This window comes from Zonotrichia albicollis, chromosome 15 (genome assembly GCF_047830755.1).
Source record: "Zonotrichia albicollis isolate bZonAlb1 chromosome 15, bZonAlb1.hap1, whole genome shotgun sequence".
Lineage (NCBI taxonomy): Eukaryota > Metazoa > Chordata > Aves > Passeriformes > Passerellidae > Zonotrichia > Zonotrichia albicollis.
In genome coordinates this window covers 8,749,112-8,773,059 of record NC_133833.1, presented here as the reverse complement: position 1 = coordinate 8,773,059, position 23,948 = coordinate 8,749,112, and the positions used below count along the sequence as shown (strand labels likewise).

At 46.8% G+C, this 23,948-nt stretch overlaps 1 protein-coding gene across 1 annotated transcript; it reads left to right on the top strand.

The window, feature by feature from the left end:
• The first annotated feature begins 347 nt into the window (after positions 1 to 347).
• Positions 348 to 22,187, top strand: TGFBI (transforming growth factor beta induced). Its single transcript, XM_074552138.1, has 17 exons — positions 348 to 609; positions 4,783 to 4,881; positions 11,037 to 11,101; positions 12,092 to 12,249; positions 13,183 to 13,347; positions 14,044 to 14,190; positions 14,888 to 15,029; positions 15,584 to 15,796; positions 15,935 to 16,072; positions 16,312 to 16,457; positions 16,620 to 16,756; positions 17,267 to 17,397; positions 19,276 to 19,400; positions 20,310 to 20,412; positions 20,610 to 20,689; positions 21,276 to 21,300; positions 21,465 to 22,187. The coding sequence occupies exons 1-17, from the start codon at positions 500 to 502 to the stop codon at positions 21,518 to 21,520; spliced, it is 2,040 nt and encodes a 679-aa protein (XP_074408239.1). The 5' UTR covers positions 348 to 499; the 3' UTR covers positions 21,521 to 22,187.
• Positions 22,188 to 23,948: the final 1,761 nt, after the last annotated feature.

The following is a 23,948-nucleotide window of genomic DNA, read 5'->3' as shown; positions in this document are numbered from 1 at the left end:
TCCCGGAGGGGGCAGAGCACCACCCGCTCTGAATCCCGCTTGGGGCAGGATGGAGGCGAAAGTCCGGATGCAGAAGGAATTGAAAATGAAACGCTGCTCTGGGAAGGGGGATATAAAACATGCCTGTCTGCTTCCCCCCGTCTGCGGGGCACGGAGGGAGCGAAGTGCGGGCAGACGGAGGGATGGAAGGGCGGACGGAGGATGGAAGTGCGGGCGGACGGAGGGACGGATGGATGCCCCCGGCGGGGGGCGGCCCCTCTCCCCTCTCCCCTCCCCTCCCGCCGGGCCGGGCCGGGCCGGGCGGCTCCGCTCCCCCCGTGGGGCCGCTCCCGCCCCCGCTCCGCCGCCGCATTTAACGGGGCTCGCTGCTGCCGTGCCGTGCCGAGCCCAGCCCAGCCGTGCCGTGCCGTGCGGAGTCGAGCCGTGCTGAGCCTAGCCTAGCCCAGCTGAGCCGGTCCGAGCCGAGCCGTGCCGAGCCGGTCCCGTCGCGCTCTCGGCCATGGCGCGCCCGCTGCCGCTGCTGCTGCTGGCGCTCGGGCTCGCCGCCGCCGCCAAGTCCCCGTACCAGCAGGTCCTGCAGCACAGCCGGCTCCGCGGCCGGCAGCACGGGTAAGGGGAGCCAGGGAGAGGGGAAATGTCTTTTTAACCCTTTTTTCCCCCGTGTTTGCCCGGCCCGCGGGGGATGCGCCCGGTGCGGGCTAGCCGCGGGGCTTTGTGCGGGCACCGTGTGGGCACCGCGCGGAGCTCTCTCGGTAACCACGGCTTTCTTTCTCTTCCTCTTATAATAGGAAGAGAAGAGATAACTCTTTCTTATTTCCTTCTCTTTCATCCCCTGGTAACCTTTTCTCTTTCGTAAACTTTCCCCCCTTTCCATCACCAAACTTAGTGTTGCAGATGTCAGTTCGGACCTTCCAATGTTTCTTTATCAGTTTATCCCTGTTAAGGAAAAAGGGAGTAAAAGTCCCTAGATTTTGAGCCATTAAAAATTTTGTGGAAAGAATTCTCGTTTTTATGAATTTGTAAGAAAAAAACTGCTTCAATGACTCTGTGGAGTCAGCATCAACTTACTCTTTGACTGGAAACCTCAGTTAGTCTTGGAAGTTTTCTTGCCAAAAATAATCACTAATTTATCCATCAACCTTACAAGATAAGGCCTATGGAAAAATGCATGTAGACCTCTCTTGCTTGATACACAGCCTGTTATAGAGTGAGTACTTTGAGTGTTCGTTAATGGGCAGAAAACTAACCAATGTTAATAGTAGTTCCCACTGTTTTTAAAGTTTATTAAGAATTGGGAATGGTGAAAGGATGAAAGACCTTTCAGCTGGCTTCCATCTCTTGGGATGGTGACAGTGATTGAGTTGAAGCTTCTGTTTAAGTGCATTGCTGGAAGCAGGGTCATGAAATGCTTTAAATTAAAAAAACTCCCAAGATTTAAATATTGCAATTTGATACATTCTCTGGCAGGGATCTAGGTCAGGATTTATGACAAGGGATGTGCTGTTTGTATGCCTGACCAGGGACACAATCCAACAGGCAAATTCTGAGCTGGTATTTATTTGTAATAGGTCAATAATGCCAGAATTGCAGTGATTTATGTAGAAATACAGTGAATCTTGTTCACCATCTCTGTGTGATGTGAAACTAAGTAAATAGTTCTGCTGATAGCCCTGAGATTGCAGTTTGCTGAGGCTGAATGAGTTAGGGCAGTCCTGGTGTAAATCAGTGCACTCATCTCTGCAGGGAGAAGCTTTTACCCTGCACAATTACCAGAGGCACTGGGTAAGATGTGACTCTGGTCCACTCTGGTGCCTTGGAAGACACAATGGAATGCCAGAACTTCCATCTGGGTTGAGATAAACCCAGCGTAGCTGTCCACAGCTCCTTGCTCACTGCTCCCATTGTGATGAAGAGGGTGATTTTTACCAAGCTAACTCTTGAACATACACGGAATTTTGAGCGTTGATTAATGATGTGCCAGAGAGATACAGCAGCACAAAGCCAGCCAAAAACATGCTGGATGTGGGGTGTGTTGTGTTGCCTGCAGGAGCCAGCCCCAGAGGGATGTGCAAGCAGGACTGCCACCCTTTGCTGTGAGCATCCCCCACACCATCAATGCTCCCATTGAGCCCAGAGCGAGCTGGGAGGCAGAGCTTGGCTCCGCAGCAAAACTTGTACGTCTTAATTAACTTTTTTTAAAATGAACCAGCTCAAGTCAGTGAGAGGAGCTGAAAAGTGCATAAGTAACGTTAACATTTGAAAATGAAAATGTAGGAGTGCTCTTCCCAAAGCCAGCCAGCTCTGTGGGCACAAGGTGATGCTGGGCAGCACCATGGCCACAGCCATTGCAGGTATCTGTGCATCAAGTCCTGCTTTTCTCAGCCTCTTCCCAAGGGCTGTCCCTGTCCCAGCAGCTCCCAGCTGCTGCTGCCAAGCAAAAGGCTTTGGCTGAAGGGGAACAATAGGCAGTCTTATCCTGGAGTCAGCGTGGCTGGCTGGGAACGGCATGGCAGAGGTGATGAACTCCAACGAGGAGAGGGAAGAGTGTTGACAAATTCATTTTAAGCCAGACTGGGCAAGGAACCAGGACATGCAATGCAGGGAGCCGCTACTACAGCGTGCCTGCAGGAATCATTGATAACACAGCCCCGAACGGGGGTTTTTCCACACTGAGCAAAAACTGGAAAGTTTTCCCCCATAAGTCAGGGAGGGAGGAGCAGCCCCACAGAGCTGGGAGCAAGGCAGTGAAGAACTGTCCTGGAGGCACAAGGGTTTTCTTGGCAGGCTGCTCCTGGGGATGTGGGGGAAGTGATCAAACAAGTCCTTCAGTAGCCAGGCTTGTCAAGATGAATATTAGAGGGATTGTCCACTGCCGTCAGCCAGATGCTAAAATCGAGGCAAGGTTTGGAATTTCGATGTAATTGGAACCATATTTCGGCACGGCGGGGCCGGGTGGCCAAGGTGGGCTGAGTCAGAGAGCACAGACGTCTCTCTAAGCGATGATTTGGCTTGGAAGTCGCTGACTCTGGGCCAGTTTGCACCAGCTGAAAGATTGGTTTTGTGATTTCTAACTTTTTTTCAGTAGGTTCTTGCTCCTTGTTCCCTGCCTTATATACAGAAACTGAATGAAATCCTTTCATGAAGAAACAAACCAGCATTCCTGGATGTGGCAGCAGTGAGGGAACGATGAGCTGAGTGTCCCCAGGTCCCTCTCTTTGCCCTCGGGGCAGGATGAAGGTGCTGGGACACGCGGGGTCGGATGCTGCCTCCGCTGGGCCCTGCAGCAACAAAGGCTCATTGAAGGCACGCCAGGCTCCCGCGGAGGCTGGCACTGCAGCCAGGAGACCCTCAGGTTAATTCATGCTAATGATGGCAGCCTGGCCCCTCTGGGATGCCGCTGAAAAGCAAGCACGGCCGCAGGAGGACTTGGTGGTTGGGCTGCAAACTCTGCCTTTGTTCATTCTGGGGGGCAGCGCCTCGGTCAGACACAGCAGGACACAGGCTGCTGCCTGTTCTCCTCAGCACAGCAACAGGACCTTCACAAGAGCATCTCCAGACCCCATTGGGAGTTTCGTTTGTGCAAATGAAAAATCTGCCTTGGACAGCACAGAGCGCTTCTGACAGGCTGAAGTGATGATTTATGTGTTTTGCTTAATTATTTGTTTTCCCTTCATCTGCTTGGCAGCCAATACTGTGCATACTTGTAGTGATGGTGCTGCTACTGGGACGTGGTGGTGGTGTTGGGAACCCAGCCTCAGCTGAGCTAAGCATCCTCAGCTTGCTGGAGCATTTGCTACACCTCTGGTCAAGCCCAGAGGCAGCTGATGGCCTTGCATCCCAGATCCATAAATCATATCTTTTGTGCTGACCATGTTCTGCCTACACACGTGGCCAGGGCTGCTGGCCACAAACCACAAGGCTGGTTTGGCCAGGCAGAGCAGGGAAATGCTGTGCTGGCCAAACCAGCAGCAAAGGAACTCCCAGCTCCAGCCTGACCACATCTCTGCTCACGGTGATACCACTTCTTAGAAAGCTGCAGGGCTGCAGGCAGCTCCCAGCAGGGTTACTCACACATGGAACACCAACCAGCAGGTTTTCTGGCTGAGCAGGAGCTCTTGGTACCTTATGGGCTGGTACAGCCCCTCTTGATCTGTGCTGTCATATCTGGTGTGTTGAAGCAGGGGAGGGCAGTGCCACTGCTCCTTTTCCCTTCATCCAGCTCCTTTTATCCTCATGTCCACAATTTGCTGAGTCTATCATACAGCCAAAGTTCTGGGTTAGATGCAAGTCTGTAGGCTGATAAATATCTGGGGGGTTTTTTTATTGTTATTGTTTTTTTTAATGCCCTAGATTATAAAATAATGGTGTATTTTTTGCAAATCCTTTTTGCAAGGATTTATATTATTGCATAATTTCCTGGGTTTTAGCTGAGTTTTGAATTTTAAGTAGCTGTACTCCATGGAAATTCTGACCAAAGGATTTTCACTTGATTTCTTTATATTTTGGTGAGAGGTGGAACATGGAAAAGAGTCAGGAATTTGTACTCAGTGAAAAAAGAGATGCTCTGGCAGAGTCAGGAGAGATCTCTTTCTCTGCTTCCTCCACTTCATGGCAGTCATTGTAGGGCTGAATCGAGCAAGCTGACTTGCAGCTCCTGAGGTTTCCCCCCCTGCCATCCCAGCAGGGCTCTTCAGGCTCTGTCAGGTGAGCTCTGGCTCCGTGCTGGGGGTCACCATTGGCAGGGGGAGGCTGACAGGACCCTGTTCTCTCTGTTCTCTGCAGCCCCAACGTGTGCGCGGTGCAGAAGCTGATCGGCACCAACAGGAAATATTTCACCAACTGCAAGCAGTGGTACCAGAGGAAGATCTGTGGGAAGTCCACGTAAGTCCCTGGGTGCCAAAGACCCCCTTGTGGAGGTGGGAGCTGGGTGGCAGAAGCAGATGGCAGATTTGGGATGTCAGAGCCCTGGTGTGTGTGTCACGTTGTGTCCAGTTTAAAAATTGTGTGAGCTTTTTACCCCCTAAGAAATATTTGTTTTTCTAAAACACTTTGATGTTAAGAATGAAAAGTGCCATGTAAACATGAACCCTGATGGTTTATTCTAATTGCATTTCTATATATACTTATATAGCTCTCTGTGCTGTAATGAAGTGTGGGCCAGATGTTTTCTAGTACTGTCTCCATGATAGGCTCAATGCTGCCTAGATTTGAGAAATAAAAAAGGGGAAAAAAACACAGCCCAGAGCTGATGGATATTGGAGAGAATGTAAAATTCATCTCCGTCTGTTTGCTTTGGAAAGGAAAACAAATAAAAAGAAAGAGGTGTCAGCTTTAGCCAGCACTCTCTGACTCCACCAGGAAAGTTAATCAGACTTGCAGGCCAATTCCACGTCTAACATTGCAAACAATAATATTCAAGTAGCTGTTGCATGAAGAATCTGTGTGAGCAGCCTCGGGACATTCTTTTGGAAGATGCAGTCAGCAGATAATTAAGGCTATGCATGCTTGACTATCTGCCAGGCAGCAGAGCAGGAGCAGAGAATCTTTTTCCTTGCTGTAGTCCAGGCTGGGCTTTTGGAGTCCCTTGCTGGCCCACAGCATGGACCATCCCAACACCCAGGGCAGTGCAGAGATTCCTTGAGCAGTCCTGGCTGTGGGATCAGAGCTCTGGGCCAGTCTCATCCTGGATCTGCAGGGTCAAGAACAGAGAGGAAAAACAATCTCATTTGTTTCCCTTATGGCTTAGTGTAAATGGTGATTAGATCTATAGAAACATGCTGTTCTTCACTGCAGATTTGTGTTGCCATCATTGGTTTGTGACACCTGGCTGTCAGCATTCATGTGTGCTGTTGGTGTGGGGAGGAGGGAAGCAAACCTGGAGTCATGGCTGTGCACAGCTTTTGGCCTTTCATTGTACTTCACATGAATTTGCCCTAAGAAGGAAAATTCTGTACTTCAGGAGGATGTATTGCTGCCTGTACCATGTACTGTGCATGTACCATTGTTATGCTTATGTCCAATTTCTTTTCAGAAAAAAAAAAAAAGGAGAGGCAATGTTGTAAAAACAAGCAACCAGATCCCCTCCCCTTAATTCTACAAACAGAATTTTGGGAGGGCTTAGCTTGGGTGATTAGAGTTCAGGCTGTCATCTTGGCTGAATAATGGTGCTTCTTGACATGACGTGGACAAGGTTATGGCACAGCAATATGGTCTCATCATTGCCTTTGCTGATAACAGAGCAGCTCAGTGTGTCTCCAAAAAAAACACAACTCAGCTGTGGATGTGGGAGAGCTTTGCTGCTCTGGTCACTGAAAGGCAAAGCAGTCCAGCCATGGATTTCTTTAGTTCTGAAGCAAGTGAGAAGCTAACCTTAAATAAACCAAGAGTGCAGCTGTGTTTGGCACACACAAAGTCATCCACTTATCTCCAGGAGGAGGTGGAATAACTGGCATCTGGTGGCATTTCATTATTTCATTTGAGGAGAACTCTTTCATTTGGGGTGAACTCTTCTACCTCATTTTCTCTGCTTTTACCCAAGTGTCTCACCCAGTGATGCATCACTGAGAGAAAAGCACACAGACCATTAACCTGCCTGTTAACCTATGAGGTAATCTTTCCATTATCCCCAGAATTTGCTCACTATTCTTTGCTTTACCTCATCCCCACAATGGGTGTTATTGTCTTCCCTCCTCCCAGTCATTCCTAAGCCTGGGCCCTGCTCTCTCCTTCAGCAGGGCTGGTGCAGAACAAAAGACACGTGCCTTGACTCAGAGTTTCCAGGGGACCCTGGGACAGCTCTGATTACAAATGTTTGCATGTGATGGCTCCCACTGGACGTGGTGTGCCTGGCATATGGAAGCAATCAGGAGTCATTGGGGCTGTAAAGGACAGGATGCATTGTGCTGTAGCAGTCAAATTCCTACAGCAGTGTCAGGAGTTTGATGTCGTGCCATGCTCAGGTGTCAGAGCCCAGGAGATCAGGTGGGCACAGCTGATGGTGCTCAGCATGAACCTCCAAACTGGCCCCTCCTGTTGGGCTGAGCTGGTCCATGACAGGTTTTGAGCATACCCTGAAATCCTAGGAAAAAAATCAGGATTTGGCACATTTATCCTAACTGGGTGGATCCAGCCTTTGTGTGGGATCTGTGGTCAGCAGTCTCCTCCTAAAGCTGTGTGGTTGCTCCTCTCACAGGCAGGGGGATCCCCCATCAGCACTGGGGAATGGTGGAATGCATAAGTATGGTCAGCATGGTCATTTTCTCCTCCTCCTGAAAGGTTTTTCCCACCTGAGAGCAGCAGTCCTGGGGAGGAGACACTTGAGCCATCTCATCAATTTCACTCTGCTGTTTCCCTCTGTATTTTCTTAAAGGGTCACTGGTGCCACAAGCTTGTTTGTGTGTTCCAGGTGAAAATGCCTGGCTCTAGGATGATGGGTTTGGCTGCTTTGGTTTCCTTCCTTTTCCTGCTCCGAGCACCTTTTCACACAGGTGGTGGGAGGGAGCTCAGTGAGGGAGCAGGACCTGCTGAGCAGCAAAGCTGAGCTCCTGCAGAGCTGGCTGTGAGCAGAGAAATCCATCCCTCAGCAAGGAAGGCAGAGCAGTTCTGCACTCCTGCAGCACAGCTTCACTCCTGTGCAAGGGCCACATCCTGCATTGGAAGGCTCAGAGTGACTGGAGCAGCAAGGAGAGCCTTCTTGCCTCTTCAGCCTGGAAACCACAGATGAAGAGTCCTACCTCTTTATCTGCTTCTTTTTTTCTTTTTTTAGTTTGTTTTTCTCTGCTGAAGTATTGGCTCACACAGTTACAGGGAAATTAGGTAGAGGATTTATGTAGAGTTTTTATCTTTGCTGATGAAGTGAGATAAGATAGTTGGCAAGAAGTCTGACACTGCTTTGATTTCAAGGAGCACTGAGACAAAAGTGTTTTGGTAATTAGGTAACTTTCCACTGCTGGTTATTACAAAGACAGCAGCATTCAGAGTATATTGTCATCATTTTGCCTTTGTATTTTATATTTTTCTCCTTCCCTTGTGCACCGGACTCATTCTTCCAGAATTTGGCTTGCAATGGAACACATCCCCATACACTGTTTTGTCTTGAGAATGAAGGCAACCTCAGTTTAGAAAAAAATTACTGGCCCTTATTTTACAAAAACAAAACATATGGGCTTTATTACAGGAAATTATTACAAATGGATCTTTTTTCACTAATATATGCCTAAGCTTATTTTTATTACCTTGAAAAATGCACTTTAAATTTAATTTCAGCTCCTAAGAATGCAACAGCAGTGGAACAATGACTAATAAAAGCCTAAACTAAAGGATCTTTCTTCTGCAGGCTGACACAAATAGACATTAAAGAAATAGTGTTTTAAAACCAGGGGCTAAAAAACTATAGATTTGACTTGAAATTACTCATTGAGGAGGTCAGGAAATTGTGGTTGAGGCGTTGCAGAGTGGATGACAAATGCTCTCTGTGTGAGGGCAGTGCCAATGGAGCCCACGGAGCAGGCAGCAGGAGCAGGGATGGACTGGGCAGTTCCAAAGGCTTTTGTGCAGAGCCCACAGTGTGCAGCAGTGCCTGGAGGTGCTCAAGGGAAGGTCTCCTCCCTGGGCAGCAGAATGAGGCTCTGACCCAGCTGGGGCAGGATGTGCCAAGAGCAGCCTCTCTGCCCCATGGATGTGTGGGGGAAAGCAGCACTGAGCATCCTTCAGCCAGGCTCTGCTGCTCCTCTCTGGGGGCTGGAGGTGGCTGCAGGACCAGCTGGGGACATGCCCTGAGGCCACCCTGAACAACCCCTTCAGTGGTGCCCATGGGTGGGCAGGGTGGGCTTGTGTTTCCACCTGCTCCACCAGCCATGGGAGGCCAAATGCCTGAAGCCAAAAGTGTTTTATAACCCTCATCTCTGGCTCCTTGCAGGTGCCAGCCCTTGGCTGAGCACCTCTGTGTTCACCTGGGCCCTTGCAGAGGTTTGCCAGAGCTCAGGATGGTGATGAGCCAGGCACACACCAGGGGATGCTGAGGGTGCCAGGCACACACCAGGGGATGCTGAGGGTGTCAGGCACACACCAGGGGATGCTGAGGGCCACCTTCAGTGGGAGAGTGAGACAGGGAACTTGAGGGAGGCCCTGCCCAAGTGGAGCTGGCCCTGTTTCTGCCCTGGTGCTTCTTGCCATGAGCTTCCCTTCCTGCTGGAGATGCCCACAAGCCCAGTGAAAAGCAGGAGGTGCAGTAATGGAATCACAGGATGGTTTGGCTGGGAAGGGGCTTCAAGCACCATCCAGTTCCACCCCCCTACCATTTGACCAGGTATCTGCATCCCTTGCCAGTGCCCTCCCCTGCTGGCAGGCACCAGGGGCAGCTCTGAGCCACTGTGCCACAGGCTGTGCATCCATGTCCTGCCCCTCTGGAGCAGCTCATTAATCTCCAATTGATCTGTAAGTAAAGCTTTTAAAGCCTTCGTCAGCACTTTGGAATGATTTCTCTTTAATCAGCTCTTCATCTTTGATTACAGGTCTGAACCAAGGGAACTGTCTAGACTGGATTTAGTTTTCTAGGGTGAAAAAAAGGAAAATTGGAGGTAGGGGAGGGAAGTGGTGGGGGAAGAAAGTGTGTGTTTCCAATGAACACGAGACAGGGGGGCTGGGAAAGCAGAGCAGCAGGGTGTTAAGATCTCCAGTAGTCAAAGGAAGGGATTGCTTTAGGCAAACTCTTTCCCACATGGAATATATAATGTCTAGACAATCAGTCTGGGTTTGGTTTGTAATTCTCTTAGGAAACCGTGACACAGAATTTATTTGCTTCTGTCACACAAAAGCAGGTATTTGTTTCACTTTCTGGCTCTTAATTATCCCGAAGAATTCCCTATTAAGCCTCAGGCATTTCTACTGGTTGTTAGAATGATGACAAATATCTGAAGCTGGAGGATTTTCCTCTCTCTTTGAGAGAGTGTGCTGACCCTCAGCAGCACAGCATCCTACTTGTCTCAAATTCAGCTGGGACCACAGAGGAAATGCTTGTGCTTGGGAGGAACACCTATGCCCTGGCTCTCTCAGCCCATCAATCAGGCGGCCTTGCTACTTTCACCCCAAGCACAGAGCAGTAGGTGAAAGAATCTCCTGGGAAAAATAAGCAGGCAACTTCTGGATTGATTTTTTTCTCCCTTTTCATTTTTTCTTTTTTTTTTCTTCTCCTTCTTAATATCAAGCCACGTTCCCTCAAATGGCCACCTTTGAGAATCAGATGATTGTTTCCCATTGAGCTGCAGATGATGGATGCAGTTTGCAGGAAGCTCTTGCTTATTTAGGGTCTGAAATCAGCAGGACAGCCCAGGATGGTCCCTCTGACCCCTTTGGATTTACAGGGGGACAGTGCTGCCAGGCTTAAAGAAATGCTGCTCTGAGTCTGCTCCCAGGGACACAGCTGAGCTGTGGTGCAGCCCAGGCTGCCTGTGCATGCACATTTCACCACTTCAGGGTGGAATTTCTCCTTGCAGGGCTTTTCCCAAGTCCTTGTGCAAATGCACATATCTGAGAACAGGGTTCTCCTTCCCCTCCAGGTCTGTTTGGTGGGTTTTGCCCATAAGTAAGCAAATAATTTCTGGTGGTGGACAGAAAGAGGGTGAAATGAGAGGGAAATGCTTGGCTGGTTTGGTCGAACAGCCACAGTGGAGCAGTGATGAGATGTGACAGCAGCAGTCAGCTGAGGAGATCCCAAATCCCATGGGAAATGTGCCCAGATGAACCAGCACTGGCAGTCCTGTTGGGACTGTGGGATCAGTTTCCATCCACTGCTTGTAAAAAGTCTCCTGGAAAGTGTATTTTTGAAAAGAAATTGTGCCTGCTTTTGTTCTGTGGAGAAATTGGCAGCAGGCAGCCCTGAAGGAGATAAAAGTGTGGTTAGTCTTTTGTTGAAGTCTGTATTTCTGAAGAGTCTGCTTGGAAACATCCCCAGTATGGATGGACCCAGAATTATATAAAATAGAGAAAAAGCTGTGAGACACTGCTGGTTAATCTGCTCTATCCATCTCTTATTGCAGAGTAATCAGTTACGAGTGCTGTCCTGGATATGAAAAAGTTCCTGGAGAAAAAGGCTGCCCAGCTGGTAAAAACATGTTTGACATTTTTTAGACTTCTTAAAATTATACAGCTGCCTAGTAAAGGGAAATGTTAGAAAATTGCTCAAAGTGGATTTGATTTTTGCAATTTCTGCACAATATTGCCACGAACAAGCCCAAAATGGGCTCAGTGGAGCACCAGCCAAGAGTCAGATCAGCTCCAAAGCATGCTAAATGTTCCAGACAACTCAGAACCTTGGATGTAATTGAACTTAATCGAGCATGGGGAGGCCATAGGGACCTACTTATTCCAGCAAGTAATATATCTGTACTGGAAATTCAATTCAGGGGAATGACAGAGTAAGAGACAGCTCTGCCAATCTCTGCTCCTTTTCATTTTCATAGATTCACAGAGTGGTTTGTACTGGAAGGAACCTTAGAGTTCATCTGGTTCCAACCTCCTGCTATGGGCAGGGACACCTTCCACCAGACCAGGTTACTCCAAGCCCCATCCAACCTGGCCTTGAATATTTTGGCTAGCATGGGGTTAGCAAAGTTTTATTTAGGAGAAAATACAGTTGATACTGGGGGGAATAAACTGAGTTTATTGAAGAAAGCCATATCCTGCTTTTGCTTTCAGAACACTTCCTTCCACAAAAGTCTGATGGCTCCAAGTTAACCACATGGGCTGGTGCACATGGTCAGTGGACACTGAGACCAGCAGTGTCCAACACCAAATCCCAAAAGCCTGAGTACAAACAGGATTGGGTGAAAGCAATCAATATATTTGCTTGCCTAAATCACATTTGTATAAACCCAGAAAAAGTCCATTCAAACTTCCAAGAATACAGTAGATCCTGGATTACACAGCTGTAATTGAGGGTGAAGCTGTCAGGCTGTGATCATTTATTATCTAATTATTGAACAGACCCCAGTCCCCTGGTGTGCTGCACTTCCCAGCGTTCTCACCAGCAATGCTTTAATTCTCCCAGAAGGAGGAATGATGGTTTTGGGAACTTAACCTTCTCTTCTTTCAGCTCTGCCGCTTTCCAACATCTATGAAACTCTGGGAGTGGTTGGCTCTGCCACCACACAGCTCTACTCCGACCGCTCCAACCTGAGGCCAGAGATCGAAGGGCCTGGAAGTTTCACAATTTTTGCTCCCAGTAACGAGGCCTGGGCATCCTTGTCTGCTGTAAGATAATCCCTCTGCTTCCTCCTCTTCCTCTGGTTTTCCCTAGTGGAGATCCAGCTCTGCAGGGGTCTGGCAGGATAGACAGAGTACTGATAGAGGGAGGGCTGTGGATTTCCAGGAGGGTTTTCATTGTAGTGCTCCATCAGCTCCAGAGCTTTGCTTCTGAAGGATTCCATCACCAGAGAGATGTGGAAGTAGAAATCCCCTCATTCAGTTTTCCCTGCCTGTTACCTTTAGAGATTGAATTGAGACCTGCAGCAAGAAGCTTCCCATCCCTTACCAGTTTTCTTATTCACCCTTGCATTGCCATTTTGGTTGTTCTTAATTTGTACAAATAGCCAGTCCCAGCTGGAGCCTCAGTAATTCCTACATGACTGTGTCCCATGTTCAATTAGATATACATTTCCTTTACATTCATTTTGATTTTCTCTTTCCGTGTCTTGTGATATTTCCACCCCTGAAGTGGTCACTACTGTCCTGCTGCTGCTCCCACCCCAGTCAAGCATCCCTATGAACAAGAACAACTACTAGGGCAGGGAGAGGGGGATATTTATGGGTCTCTCCACTGCCAAGACTCTGTCCCAAATGCCCCAGCAGAGCCCCTTGCAGGGATGATGCTATTGGGAAAGGTCTTTTAGTGTATTTGTCAATGCAATGAAATGAGCAGTAAGTGCACTCTGGACTGCAGTCATCCCTTTGTGTGCCAAGGACTGGGTGTCAGAGCTCTTGGCTGCTTTTGTAAGGCAAAAGATAAAGATTTTAGAAAGCTGAGCTCTTAATTCACACAAATGGCATGAGGCTGAATGAATCACTTGATATTCATGCCCACACCCCCACCTTGGGAGTCCCTTGGGAGCAGCCAGACCTCCTGGTGCTCTCTAGCAGATACCTAATTGCACTCAGTACTGAAAAACTGATTTTTCTGATTTTCAGGAGACCCTGGACTCCTTGGTGAGCAACGTTAACATTGAGCTGCTCAACGCCCTCCGCTACCACATGGTGGACAAACGGGTGCTCACAGATGATCTGAAACACGGCACCACCCTCAACTCCATGTACCAGAACCTGCCCATCCAGATCCACCACTATCCCAACGGGGTAAGGCACTCACAGGCTCACTCTGGCTCGGGCTGAAGGGACCACAGTGGCTCCCCTGGCCCAGCCTCCCTGCCCAAGCAGGGTCAGCCCTGAGCACAGGGCACAAGATTGTGTCCACATGGTCATGGATGCTCCCACTGAGGGACACCTCATGTTTCAGTGCATGCTCACCTGCAGAGAAGAAGTTCTTCCTCATATTAAGCCTACCCACAGCAGGCTTGATTTCCAGCTGCCTTGCAGCTCCTGCACTGTCTTGGGACCTCCAGGACTCTGTAATGCTGAGGTTGACAGCTATTGATTTAAGATCCATACTATAATGGAGTTTGAAAATTATAGTTTTAAACAGATGTTTTCCTCAATGCTGTTGCAGCCCACGCTGCTGTGTAACTCTGCTTGCCCAAGTATTGGTTCTGGTTTATTTTCTTAGTCTTGAGGGTAGACCAAACCACTGATTTTCAAAGCTCTATAAACTTGAAGTATTTCAAACATTCTTGATAGAACATTCTCACTTTTGGTGGAAAATTTTAAGACAAAATTAAGGAAAATAAGGTAGGATATTTTAAGGAAATACAACTCCTGCTCTTGCCGACTCAATAAAGTGCTTGCTGCATTTGAAATAGAAATAGAAAAGCAACAGAGGCTGCTTTACCTTCTGGTTTTATTGCCTGTAACACCCGTGGGTCTCTCCCTGTGCAGATTGTGACAGTGAACTGTGCCAGGCTGCTGAAAGCTGACCACCATGCCACCAACGGGGTGGTTCATGTCATCGACAAGGTCATCGCCACCACCACCAACACCATCCAGCAGATCATTGAGACTGAGGACAGCCTGGAAACCCTCCGGGTCAGTCAACTCCAGCTCTCCTTAAAGATGCTCAGGGCAACCCACCCCCAAAAAATTGTCCTGAAGAGCTTTGCCAGTGTCTTGGGCTGTGACCCTGGAACTGCTGATGAATTCCTTGTACCAATGTACAAGGATTTTGTACAAATCCTTTTGATTTAGGAAGAGAAGTGCTTGCTATCAGTGCAAGTAGGGTTTATGACAATAATTGTCACCCTTCTATGGCTGCTCAGAAAACAGACACTGAGTCTGTCTCCTCACTCTTGTAGAGGAGTCTCAGCCTTGGGAGATATTAACTGTCCCAATTTGATGTGTCCTGCTTTATTTGCCTTGGTATTTGCCAAATTAAGGAAAATGCACAGGGGATTTGCAGTTAGCCAGATGTGGGTTCTGATTGGAATTATTCACTGGAAGTACTGTGAGCCTTTCCAGGCATATCTGGGTATTCAAACTAGCTCTCAGTCTTGCCAAAAAAAAGGGCTCTTGTACTCAAATTTCTGGAACACCAGAGGACCATGGGGCTGGGTCAAATTTTTAAAGGGACCAAAGTCCTGAATGAAGCTATTCAGGATTTTTTTGTAAGTCCTCTGAAATTATAAAAGCCTCAATAAGTCTGGCCCTTGGTGTGTGCCTGGACAAAGTTTCTGACCTCTGTACTCTGGCTGAAAGTGTTTTTCCCTCTGTCCTTGTTCCTGTGCAGACTGCTGTGGCTGCATCTGACCTCAGCAGCCTGCTGGAGAGCGAAGGGCAGTACACCCTGCTGGCTCCCACCAACGAGGCCTTTGAGAAGATCCCACGAGAAACTCTGAACAGGATCCTGGGAGACCCCGAGGCCCTGAGGGGTGAGTGCTTGTTCACTGGGGCCATTGAGAGCCTGAAGAGCGTTCTTCAGCGCTTCTAAATTTTTTCTCAAGGACAAGTCAACAGCTCCTTGATTCACTCTGACAATAGCTGCAGTAAACAGGTGTGACAGAGTCCACCTTTTTAACTGGACAGCCCAGCTCCCTTTGGTTGTAGATGTGTGTAGACAGAGCAGGAGTGGCATCCAGATATGGATGAGGGAGCTGAAACAGTCCCTTTTCTGAGTTTTAGCTCTTTTTGCAGTGGTGATTTCTATTGATCCTGCAAGATGCAAGAAAAGTAAAATCCAATCAATGTAACTTCCCCTGACAAGTGAGTCAAGTACCTACATGAAGCCTTTTGAAATTGGCAAAAGTGTATAAAAAGTGACTCTTTTTAGGCATTTTATTTCACAGGCAGTGGAACTGAAATCAGCTCAATTTAAAATGACTGCATTTTATGGAGTACACCCTGGCCATGGAACAGGTTCCCTTAAAGCTGTAACACTTTCATAGTTGGTTTTTGCAGCTCACTAAGGCGCTCTCCTCTCTCACAGACCTGCTGAACCATCACATCCTGAAGTCAGCCATGTGTGCTGAGGCCATCATTGCTGGCCTGACCATGGAGACCCTGGAAGGAGCCACCCTGGATGTGGGCTGCAGTGGGGAGGAGCTGACCCTCAACGGGAAGCCCATCATTGCCAACAAGGATGTCCTGGCAACCAACGGTGTGGTGCATTTTGTAAATGAGCTGCTGATCCCAGACTCAGGTACTGCTGCCTCTCTGCAGTGTTCTTTCTGCTGCCTTTCTTTTGTCTATTTTGCCAAGGAAATCCTGGATTTAGAGGGCACAGTGATGAGTGGATAACCTTTAACGCAAGGTTACTATGTGTTGCTTTTCTTTTCAGCTAAGACTGTGTTTGAGTTGGCACAAGAATCTGAAGTTTCCAAGTCGACAGACCTTTTCAGACAAGCTGGGCTCAGTTCTCATCTAACTGGCAGTGAGCGAGTGACCCTCCTTGCCCCAGTGAATAATGTGTTCAAAGGTAAAGCAGGGATTAAATCCCTTTCTTCCATCAGTTTGGGCCACAGATCTTCTTCAAACAGTTTTCAGCCAGATTTCAGTGCACAAGTATGCAAATCCTCTCTCCAATGCCTCGAGGCACTGGCATCCAGGTTTACAATTTAAAACTGATGTGGATAATGCTCTGTGTTTGAATGGTTTTTAGTGGGTCTATATCCATTTTAAGTGAATCACTGGTTCTTTCCACACTTTTTGCTGCAGATGGACTCCCCGTTATTGACAGCAACATGAGAAACTTGCTCCTGAACCACATTGTTAAAGACCAGCTCTCCTCTAAATATCTGTATCATGGACAGAAGCTGCAGACTCTGGGGGACAAGGAGCTGAGGGTTTTTGTGTACCGCAATGTGAGTCCCTGCTGTGTGCTCTGCTCCTTGGGGCTGGGGGATGCTCAGGGTCTGATGCTACAGCAATTGTGTAAAAAGGGGAAATGAGCACTGTGGAAAGCACCAACATCTCTCTTTGGAAGCACTCTAATGGAGCTTTCTTTTCTGTGATTGTGTTTGCAGAACCTTTGCATTGAAAATGCCTGCATTGCTGCCCATGACAAGAGGGGAAGGTTTGGGACCCTCTTTAGTGTAGACAAAATGTTGACTCCTCCGACTGGCTCAGTGATGGATGTTCTCAAGGCAGACCATCGTTTCAGGTGACCTTTCTGCTCTTCCCAAGAGCCACTTAGAATCAGAACAGCTGCCAAAACAGTTTCTATTTGTTATGGGTCGTAGTCATGACAATGTATATGTTTTTCTAGCATAGAAAGATCATCCAAAACCATGGTCTCTCTAAATTATAGGGGGTGAAACTTCAAATAACCCTCAGTGAAATGTGAGCCAAGAGTAAGTGGTTCCTTTAATACCACAAGAATCTGGCTCTGAGGCCATGTCTGCCCATCAGATCCACTGTAGCCAGACTTCTCTGACTCCCCAAAGCATCTGGTCCCCATGGAGTCAGCACTCCCAGGTTGATTTGCCCTTCTCAGATGTTCTGGTTGAACCCCTCAAGCTCATTTCCTCCCTAATCACCATTTTGGCCATTTGATTTACTGCACCCCTGCAGGATTTCACATTGTAGCTCCCCAGCTCTCCCTTGAGCCCAGCACACAGCTGACCAGTGAAGTGTTGTGCAGTGAAGCATTTGATGCCTGTTTGCTTTGCAGTACCTTGGTGGCTGCAATCCAGTCTGCAGGGCTGACAGAGAACCTCAACAGGCCGGGAACCTTCACGGTGTTCGCTCCCACAAATGAAGCTTTCCAGGCCATGCCCCAGGGGGAGCTCAACAAACTGCTGGGTGAGCATCTCCACAACACTTGGGTGATGAGCTGCTGGGTGGGACTGCTGTGGTACCGGGAGGAATGGCCAAGTTTCTCTGTTAAATCTCATTCTTTGTCGGTTGGAAGGATGAGCTTCCTACCCAATGGAGTTGTATGAGCAGAAGCTGAGGATGCAGAGAGTGGCACTGAATTCTCCAAGTGGGGTTTATACTGCCTGTGTTCTTGGAAAACATGCTTGTAGTGTGTGTCACAAACTCACTGTGACTTAATTTGGCTGTACTGGTGGTGTAAGTGAGATAACTCCCAGATATTTCTAAAAGACCCTCTGCCTTTTTCAAGGATGAAAGAATGAGAATGTGACTCTTGACAACAGAGGATCAGAGTGTCTGCAGTAAGTTTTGCAAAGAGAAGACATAATCCACATACAGCCTCAAGTTACACTGTATGAAATTTAAGTAATAAAAGGCTGGGGCTGTTTCTCCTTCTCCATGTACATGGACAAAGCAAGAGTTCCTGTCTAATCCTGGGAAGCAAACAATGAACCATTCTAGCTCAGACAAAGACCAGTATCCTGAAAAGCAATGGCATGCAGGCTGGGTGTGGAAAAAAGCACGGGAATGTTTAATTACTCCCTTCTGGATAAGCAGCATGATCTTTTATTTTGTTCATGTTGAAAACTGGTTGTGGCTGGAAACAATGTCAGGTATTTGAATGTAATGTCTTGTCATTAAATCCCAGCCAAACATTGACATCATAATTTGGGAAGCATCTACCCATGGTAGCTGGTTATCCTTTTAAGTGCAGGGATGAGGAACCAGTAATATCACTCTAGTCTTATGCTTAACATATAAATATTTCAGAAGTGTTTTGCAGCCATTGTAAAAGGCTGCAGGAATGAAGATTCCCAGATGCAGACACTTGAGATGTTCTTTTCTCACACAAATGTTTAGCTTATGCCTCTGATGAAGAGGTGGATGGTGCTGGTGAGGGTGTGCAGAGTGAGCTGTAGCCAGTCTAAGGAAAACCATAAAGGAAAAAAACTTGCATACAATCTTTGAAAGAATTGAAAGAAAAAATCCTCCTTGCTGAGGGAGCTGTGGCTGGAGTCCACCTTTGCACTAGCTGCCTGTAGCTGACAGTGACTAGCTGGCAATGACTCTGTCTGTCTGTCTGTCTGTGGGGCTTGCCAGTGACTCTGTGTCCTCTGAATGAGAAGATGGAGAAGTGCCGCTGGCCCAAGCTGAGCACGTCACCACCTCTTCTGGAACATAGATGGTGCTGGGAAAGCACCTCATCTTCCCAAAATCTGTTTCAAAGCACAGCAGTTTGAGTAGAGACTCAGTGGGGTGGTATCAGTCCATGAGACATTAATGTCACTTCTCCTGCACTTTTCCCCTTCCTACCCAGCTGTGAGGATTGTTGCCAAGTGACACTTGGCCTTGGTGACATTTGAAAATACCAGAATGCCCTATCTGCTTCCTTATTTCACATGGGTCTTTCCCCACCCCATCCCAAACTTCCTTAGGAAGTGAAAGCAGCAAGAGAAGCAGGTTCATTCCGAGAAGCAGGTTATCACTTGGCACAGTGAGAGAATGAGGGATGAAAACCCAAGAAAGAGAGAATTCATGTGTAGGGCAGGCTTGGTAGGTACCAAGGACATTGGGACAGTGTCCTTCTGGATTTGGGAACCTGACCTGCTCCAGCAGGAATGGCCTCAGTGCCCTAATCAGGTCCTTCTGCCTGCTTTTTGGTGTGAATTGTTTGAACAACTTTACATTGTTTCTTCACACTTCTAGGAAATTACGGTGATTTCCAAGTAATTCCATTCCAGCACGTGAAATATGGGAAGCAAGTAGTGATGCTGGTTTGCAGCTGTAAAAGTTTTCTTCCCCCAGGTAATGCCAAGGAGCTTGCCAACATCCTCAAGTTCCACGTGGCTGATGAGATCCTGGTGAGCGGCGCGGTCACTGCCCTGGTGAGGCTGAAATCCATGCAGGGAGACAAGCTGGAAGTCAGCATGGTGAGTCACCCCAGATGGCATTCTGTGCTCAGCAGGGCTGTCCAGGATTTGGTTATCCATGTCATGGACCACAGCTCCTGTCTGTGCTCATTTGGATGGTGTGGGAGCATCTCCACGGTCCCACCAGTGGTGTCTGGGCTGTACTGGAGGGACTGTTGCCATTGTTCAATTCCACAAGCTGGAAGAATGAAATGTGGTTTGCTTCAGCTTTCTCCCCAGAAGACCAGTTGTAAATGATTTCCAGGAGCTGCTATAAATTTAACCCTGAGTCATGGGGGGGAAAAACATAAATAAATGAGATGAATAGCTTGTTCAGCTAACATATCTTTTTGTGTAATGAAAATGATCTCTGCATGGGCTCCCTTAGCGCAGCAGAGTTTATTTAGATATATAATTTCATTTCAAAAACTCTACACTACATTAGGGAATGTTGGATCCTCTATTGAGGAAAAAAAATAATTTCAGAAAATAAGCAATCATGGCTTACTCTATGCATAAGAAAACACGAAGGAAAAAAAAAATAAAATGGAAGGGACTGTGTTTCCAGGTGCATTGAAGTGGCCAACGTGCACCCTGGGCTTTTCCCATGTCTACTCCTGCTCTGCCCTGTCCTGATCCCATCCCCACAGCCATCCCCTGGCAGGATGCTGGTGGATGTGCTCTGCTGCCATGGGACAGCATTCCCAGCCAACTGCACTGAGGAAGTCCAAAGCCTGCCAGCCATTCCAGGACAAACTGCTCAGGCTATAATTTGTCTTTATATTCTCCTTAATTGGCAAGAGGAATGAAAATGCCTTCAACCATCCAGTAAATGAATGAATGCAAAGTGAATTGGTTTTTTTTAATACCATTGAAAATGACAACAGATTCTCATCTTCTACATTTTTATTTCTTTCTTTTCCTGAACAGAAAAACAACGTAATACATATCAACAAGGAGCCTGTTGCTGAAAGTGACATCATGGCCACAAATGGTGTCATTTATGCTGTGAATTCTGTCTTACAGCCACAGGGTAGGTCCATGATGAGAAATGTCCTGAGAAAATTGTTACAGCAAAACTGCTTTGGGAGGGATTGGGGACATGGGGCAATTGCTTCAGTTTGGTGAGGAGAGATTAGTCTGTAGTGGGATTTTCAGCAGAAAATAGTGGAAGGAAGCAGCCTGCATGCTCTGACAAGTATTTCAATGCTCTCAATGTCCTACCCTTAGCTTCAAGGCCACAAGAAAGAGGTGATGAGCCTGCAGATCCTGCACTAGAAATCTTCAAACAGGCATCTGCATTATCCAAGGTAAAAACCTCTCACTGTGAAACTGCTGAAATTGCATTTTGGTAATAATTATTGGAAGATCATGTCACATTCATGTGCTGACTTCCAAGGAAAGTGAGTGTATGTGTTCCATGGAATGATCCATCCTCTCTTCTTGCATGATTTAGTAGAGAAATTATAAGAAATAATAATTAATTAGTATTTAGATATTTCTTAATTATACTAAATAATAATAAAATTATATTAATTTTAATATAATTTTAATTATATTCTATATAATATATAATATATAGTATATATAAAATTATATATTATATATTATATATTATATATTATATATTATATATTATATATTATATAATTTTAATTATATTATGTATAAATAGCTATAAAAATAATAATAATTTTGCAACTCAAAACTTCAGTTTGCAGCACACTGTGAATGTAACTTTAGCATGGTACTATTATGTATCAGCTCCCAATAATGAAGAGCCATCCATCCGTAGCTGTTGGAGACTAAGGATAACTATATTGACATACAAACTGTTCCTGTGACTTTTGGAGATTTGTTGAATTTATGCAAACCCTCTATTTTCTTTCCATGCAGGTTTCTCAGAGGAATCCTCGACTAGGTAAAACAACTTCTCCGGCTCATCTCTAATTTCCATCGTGTCCCCCATCCCTTAAAGAGAGGTTTCTCCTCTTCTCTTGCTCTGGGCAAGGTGTGGCGTGGCTGGGGGGAGAGGGGCAGGGGGATGCTCTGTGCCCCCCACCCAGCCTGCTTTTCTCCCGGCAGCCCCTGTGTACTCCCGGATACTGGCCAGGATGAAGGAGAACTCAGGGGGATTCTGAGCCCATCGTGAGCAGCCACCAGTCAGTGCCTCCATCCCATCCACTCCAGCTGACAGCTGAGGAGAAGGACACAGAACCGTTTTTAAAAACCAAATGCCACCCTTAAATTTATTTTTGTTTGCAAAGAAACGGATAGGAAAAATGAAAAGCCATATATATGTATATATTTTAAGACCATTTTTATTTGGTTTTGACTTTGAAGTTCCCAGACCAAGGAAATGTTTTGAAGTTTTTTTGTTTGTTTTGTTTCATTTTTGTTTTGTTTCTTTTTTAAATAAAGTTATTCACCATCTTTCAATTTTTTGGGCTTAATAGGTACATCCAAGGGCTTTTTATTTTTTTAAACAAGCCTGTCCTTCCTTCTTCCCTTGGATTTTAAAAGTCTTCCATGAAATTCTGATCTGCAGGCTTTTAACAAAATTCTCTCTATTGACATTGAGACAATTGCATAGTTATAAGCTATGGTTTGAAGTATTCTCTTTTTTTTTTTTAACTGGGGTCTTTTTTGTGCCTATGGTTATAACTGTGCTGCATTTTGTTCATGAGATTTGAAATGAGAGTTCTCCCTGGCTGAAGCCTTCCAGTAAATGATTCATTTTTAATAATGGTTGTTTTTTAATAAAACTTAAAAATAAAATCAAAAATATAAATATAAAAAGTGATGACAGTGCTTGGTTGGGTTTTTGCTTGGTTTGAATTGCCTGATGGCAGCAGGTGATCAAACCTGAGCACTGGGAAGGAGGGGAATCACATTTGGCTAGATCAACATTGATAGGCTTAATAGTTACTTGAGTGGAAGGGCAGAGCATTTCTGCATTTCTCCTCTCTGATCCTGGCCTGGCATCATTTTTTGCTGGTGTTCTCATAAGCACTCACTGTCACTCTCCAAGGTGCACAGGGACAGTTAGTTATAGTTATAGTTGTAGTTATAGTTATAGTTATAGTTATAGTTATAGTTTAGTTATAGTTATCCTTAGCCATGCACATCCTCCCAGCCACCTTTGCTGGCAGCTGGAGCTCAGTGCCACATTCAGTCCCCATCTGGCTTCAGATTCACTCCCTGGCCGTTGGTACCTTGGTGAAATCCACGTGAAACCCAAAAAAGAGAAAAGAGAAAGAGGGTGTCAAGTGCAGAACACAGACCACTCAAGATTGTTTTGCTTGCTCTGGCAGAGAAATACCCTGACAGTTCTCCTTCTATTAAAAGCCCAAACTGAAATCCCACCTGCTCAGAGTCATCTGCATAACTCAAATGTGTGAAAAATACCCAGCTCCTCTTTTAGCTCTTTTATTTCTCTTCCTCACCACCCCTCGCCCCACCTCCCCTCATTTTTCTTTGTTATTTTCTGGCACGATGCAGCCCTGGTATTTCAGGCTGAGGAGGAACACTTCCAGCCTCCTAATCCCAGCAGCCCAAGGCAGAACAGTTGTATCAAGACATTGGATTTTGGGGGAGGCTCAGCTTCTTCCTGTTAAACTAATGACTGTTCCTTCCAAAGCCTGAGAAAGAGGGAAAGCCATGTCAAATCTGCTCTGGTTTATTTTCTCTTCCTTGATGCTTCATAATTGAGAGATATAAAGTCCTCACCACTTGGAAAGGTAGAAAGTAGGTCTGCTCCTCATCTAGGTGAGTGCCCCTTGTTTACAGCTTTTGGCATCTGGCTTGGTGACTAATTGTTTCATTGCAAAATGAAGATGCTTGAGTAGACAGGAGTAGGGAAAACTGCTTAGATAAGCTTAACAACCACGAGCAGCCCCATCTGCTGAGACAACAGTTTTCATCTCCTGGAAATACAGTCCTGGCTTTTCACCCCATGGCTCCTGGGCAGGTGTTGGGATGTGTGGTGATGATCTCCTTTGTGCTTTTTGTGTGGCCTGGCTTTGCTAGGCTTGCTTCTGGAGGTTTATGAGTCCCAGCAGTTTCCAGTATATAGAGGTGCATTATCCTTTCAATCCAATTCCCTTTTTGCTCTCTTCTTATTCTCCCTGGTGCTTTGGCAGTGCTCCCTGCCTCACTCCTGCTGCCTGTTCCATGCTCAGAGCTGCTGTGGGTGCCAGCAGCAGCCCCCAAGTGCTGTGGGTGGGAGCTGCTCTCCCTGTTGTGTTGGCTCTGTCATTTCCCTGGACCCTACAAACTGGGCAGCCATCTCAGGGTGCCTTTCCACAGGCTGCTGGGCAGCTCCCCAGGACTTTGGTGTCTCCAGATTACAGCTCATGGTGGAAACTCTTGAGAGTTCCTAATGCTCATCCTGCTCCAAATTGATTTCTCACCCCTCTGTGTTCAGGGAGGGATACACAGATGGATTTGATCAGTGGCTGAGCTGTCTCAGTTGATCAGTAGGGACTGATCAACTTGCTTTGATTCAGTGACACTTTGGGGATGTTTTTCCCATGGATTTGTCACTGTGCCTTACCCAGTGATGTGAAG

Excerpts from the sequence above, each read along its gene's own strand:
- TGFBI (XM_074552138.1), top strand. The coding sequence starts at position 500 with ATGGCGCGCCCGCTGCCGCTGCTGCTGCTGGCGCTCGGGCTCGCCGCC. Across the intron at positions 15,797-15,934 it reads GCTGCTGATCCCAGACTCAG|CTAAGACTGTGTTTGAGTTG; the intron begins GTACTGCTGCCT and ends TTTTCTTTTCAG. Across the intron at positions 16,757-17,266 it reads AAGGCAGACCATCGTTTCAG|TACCTTGGTGGCTGCAATCC; the intron begins GTGACCTTTCTG and ends TTTGCTTTGCAG.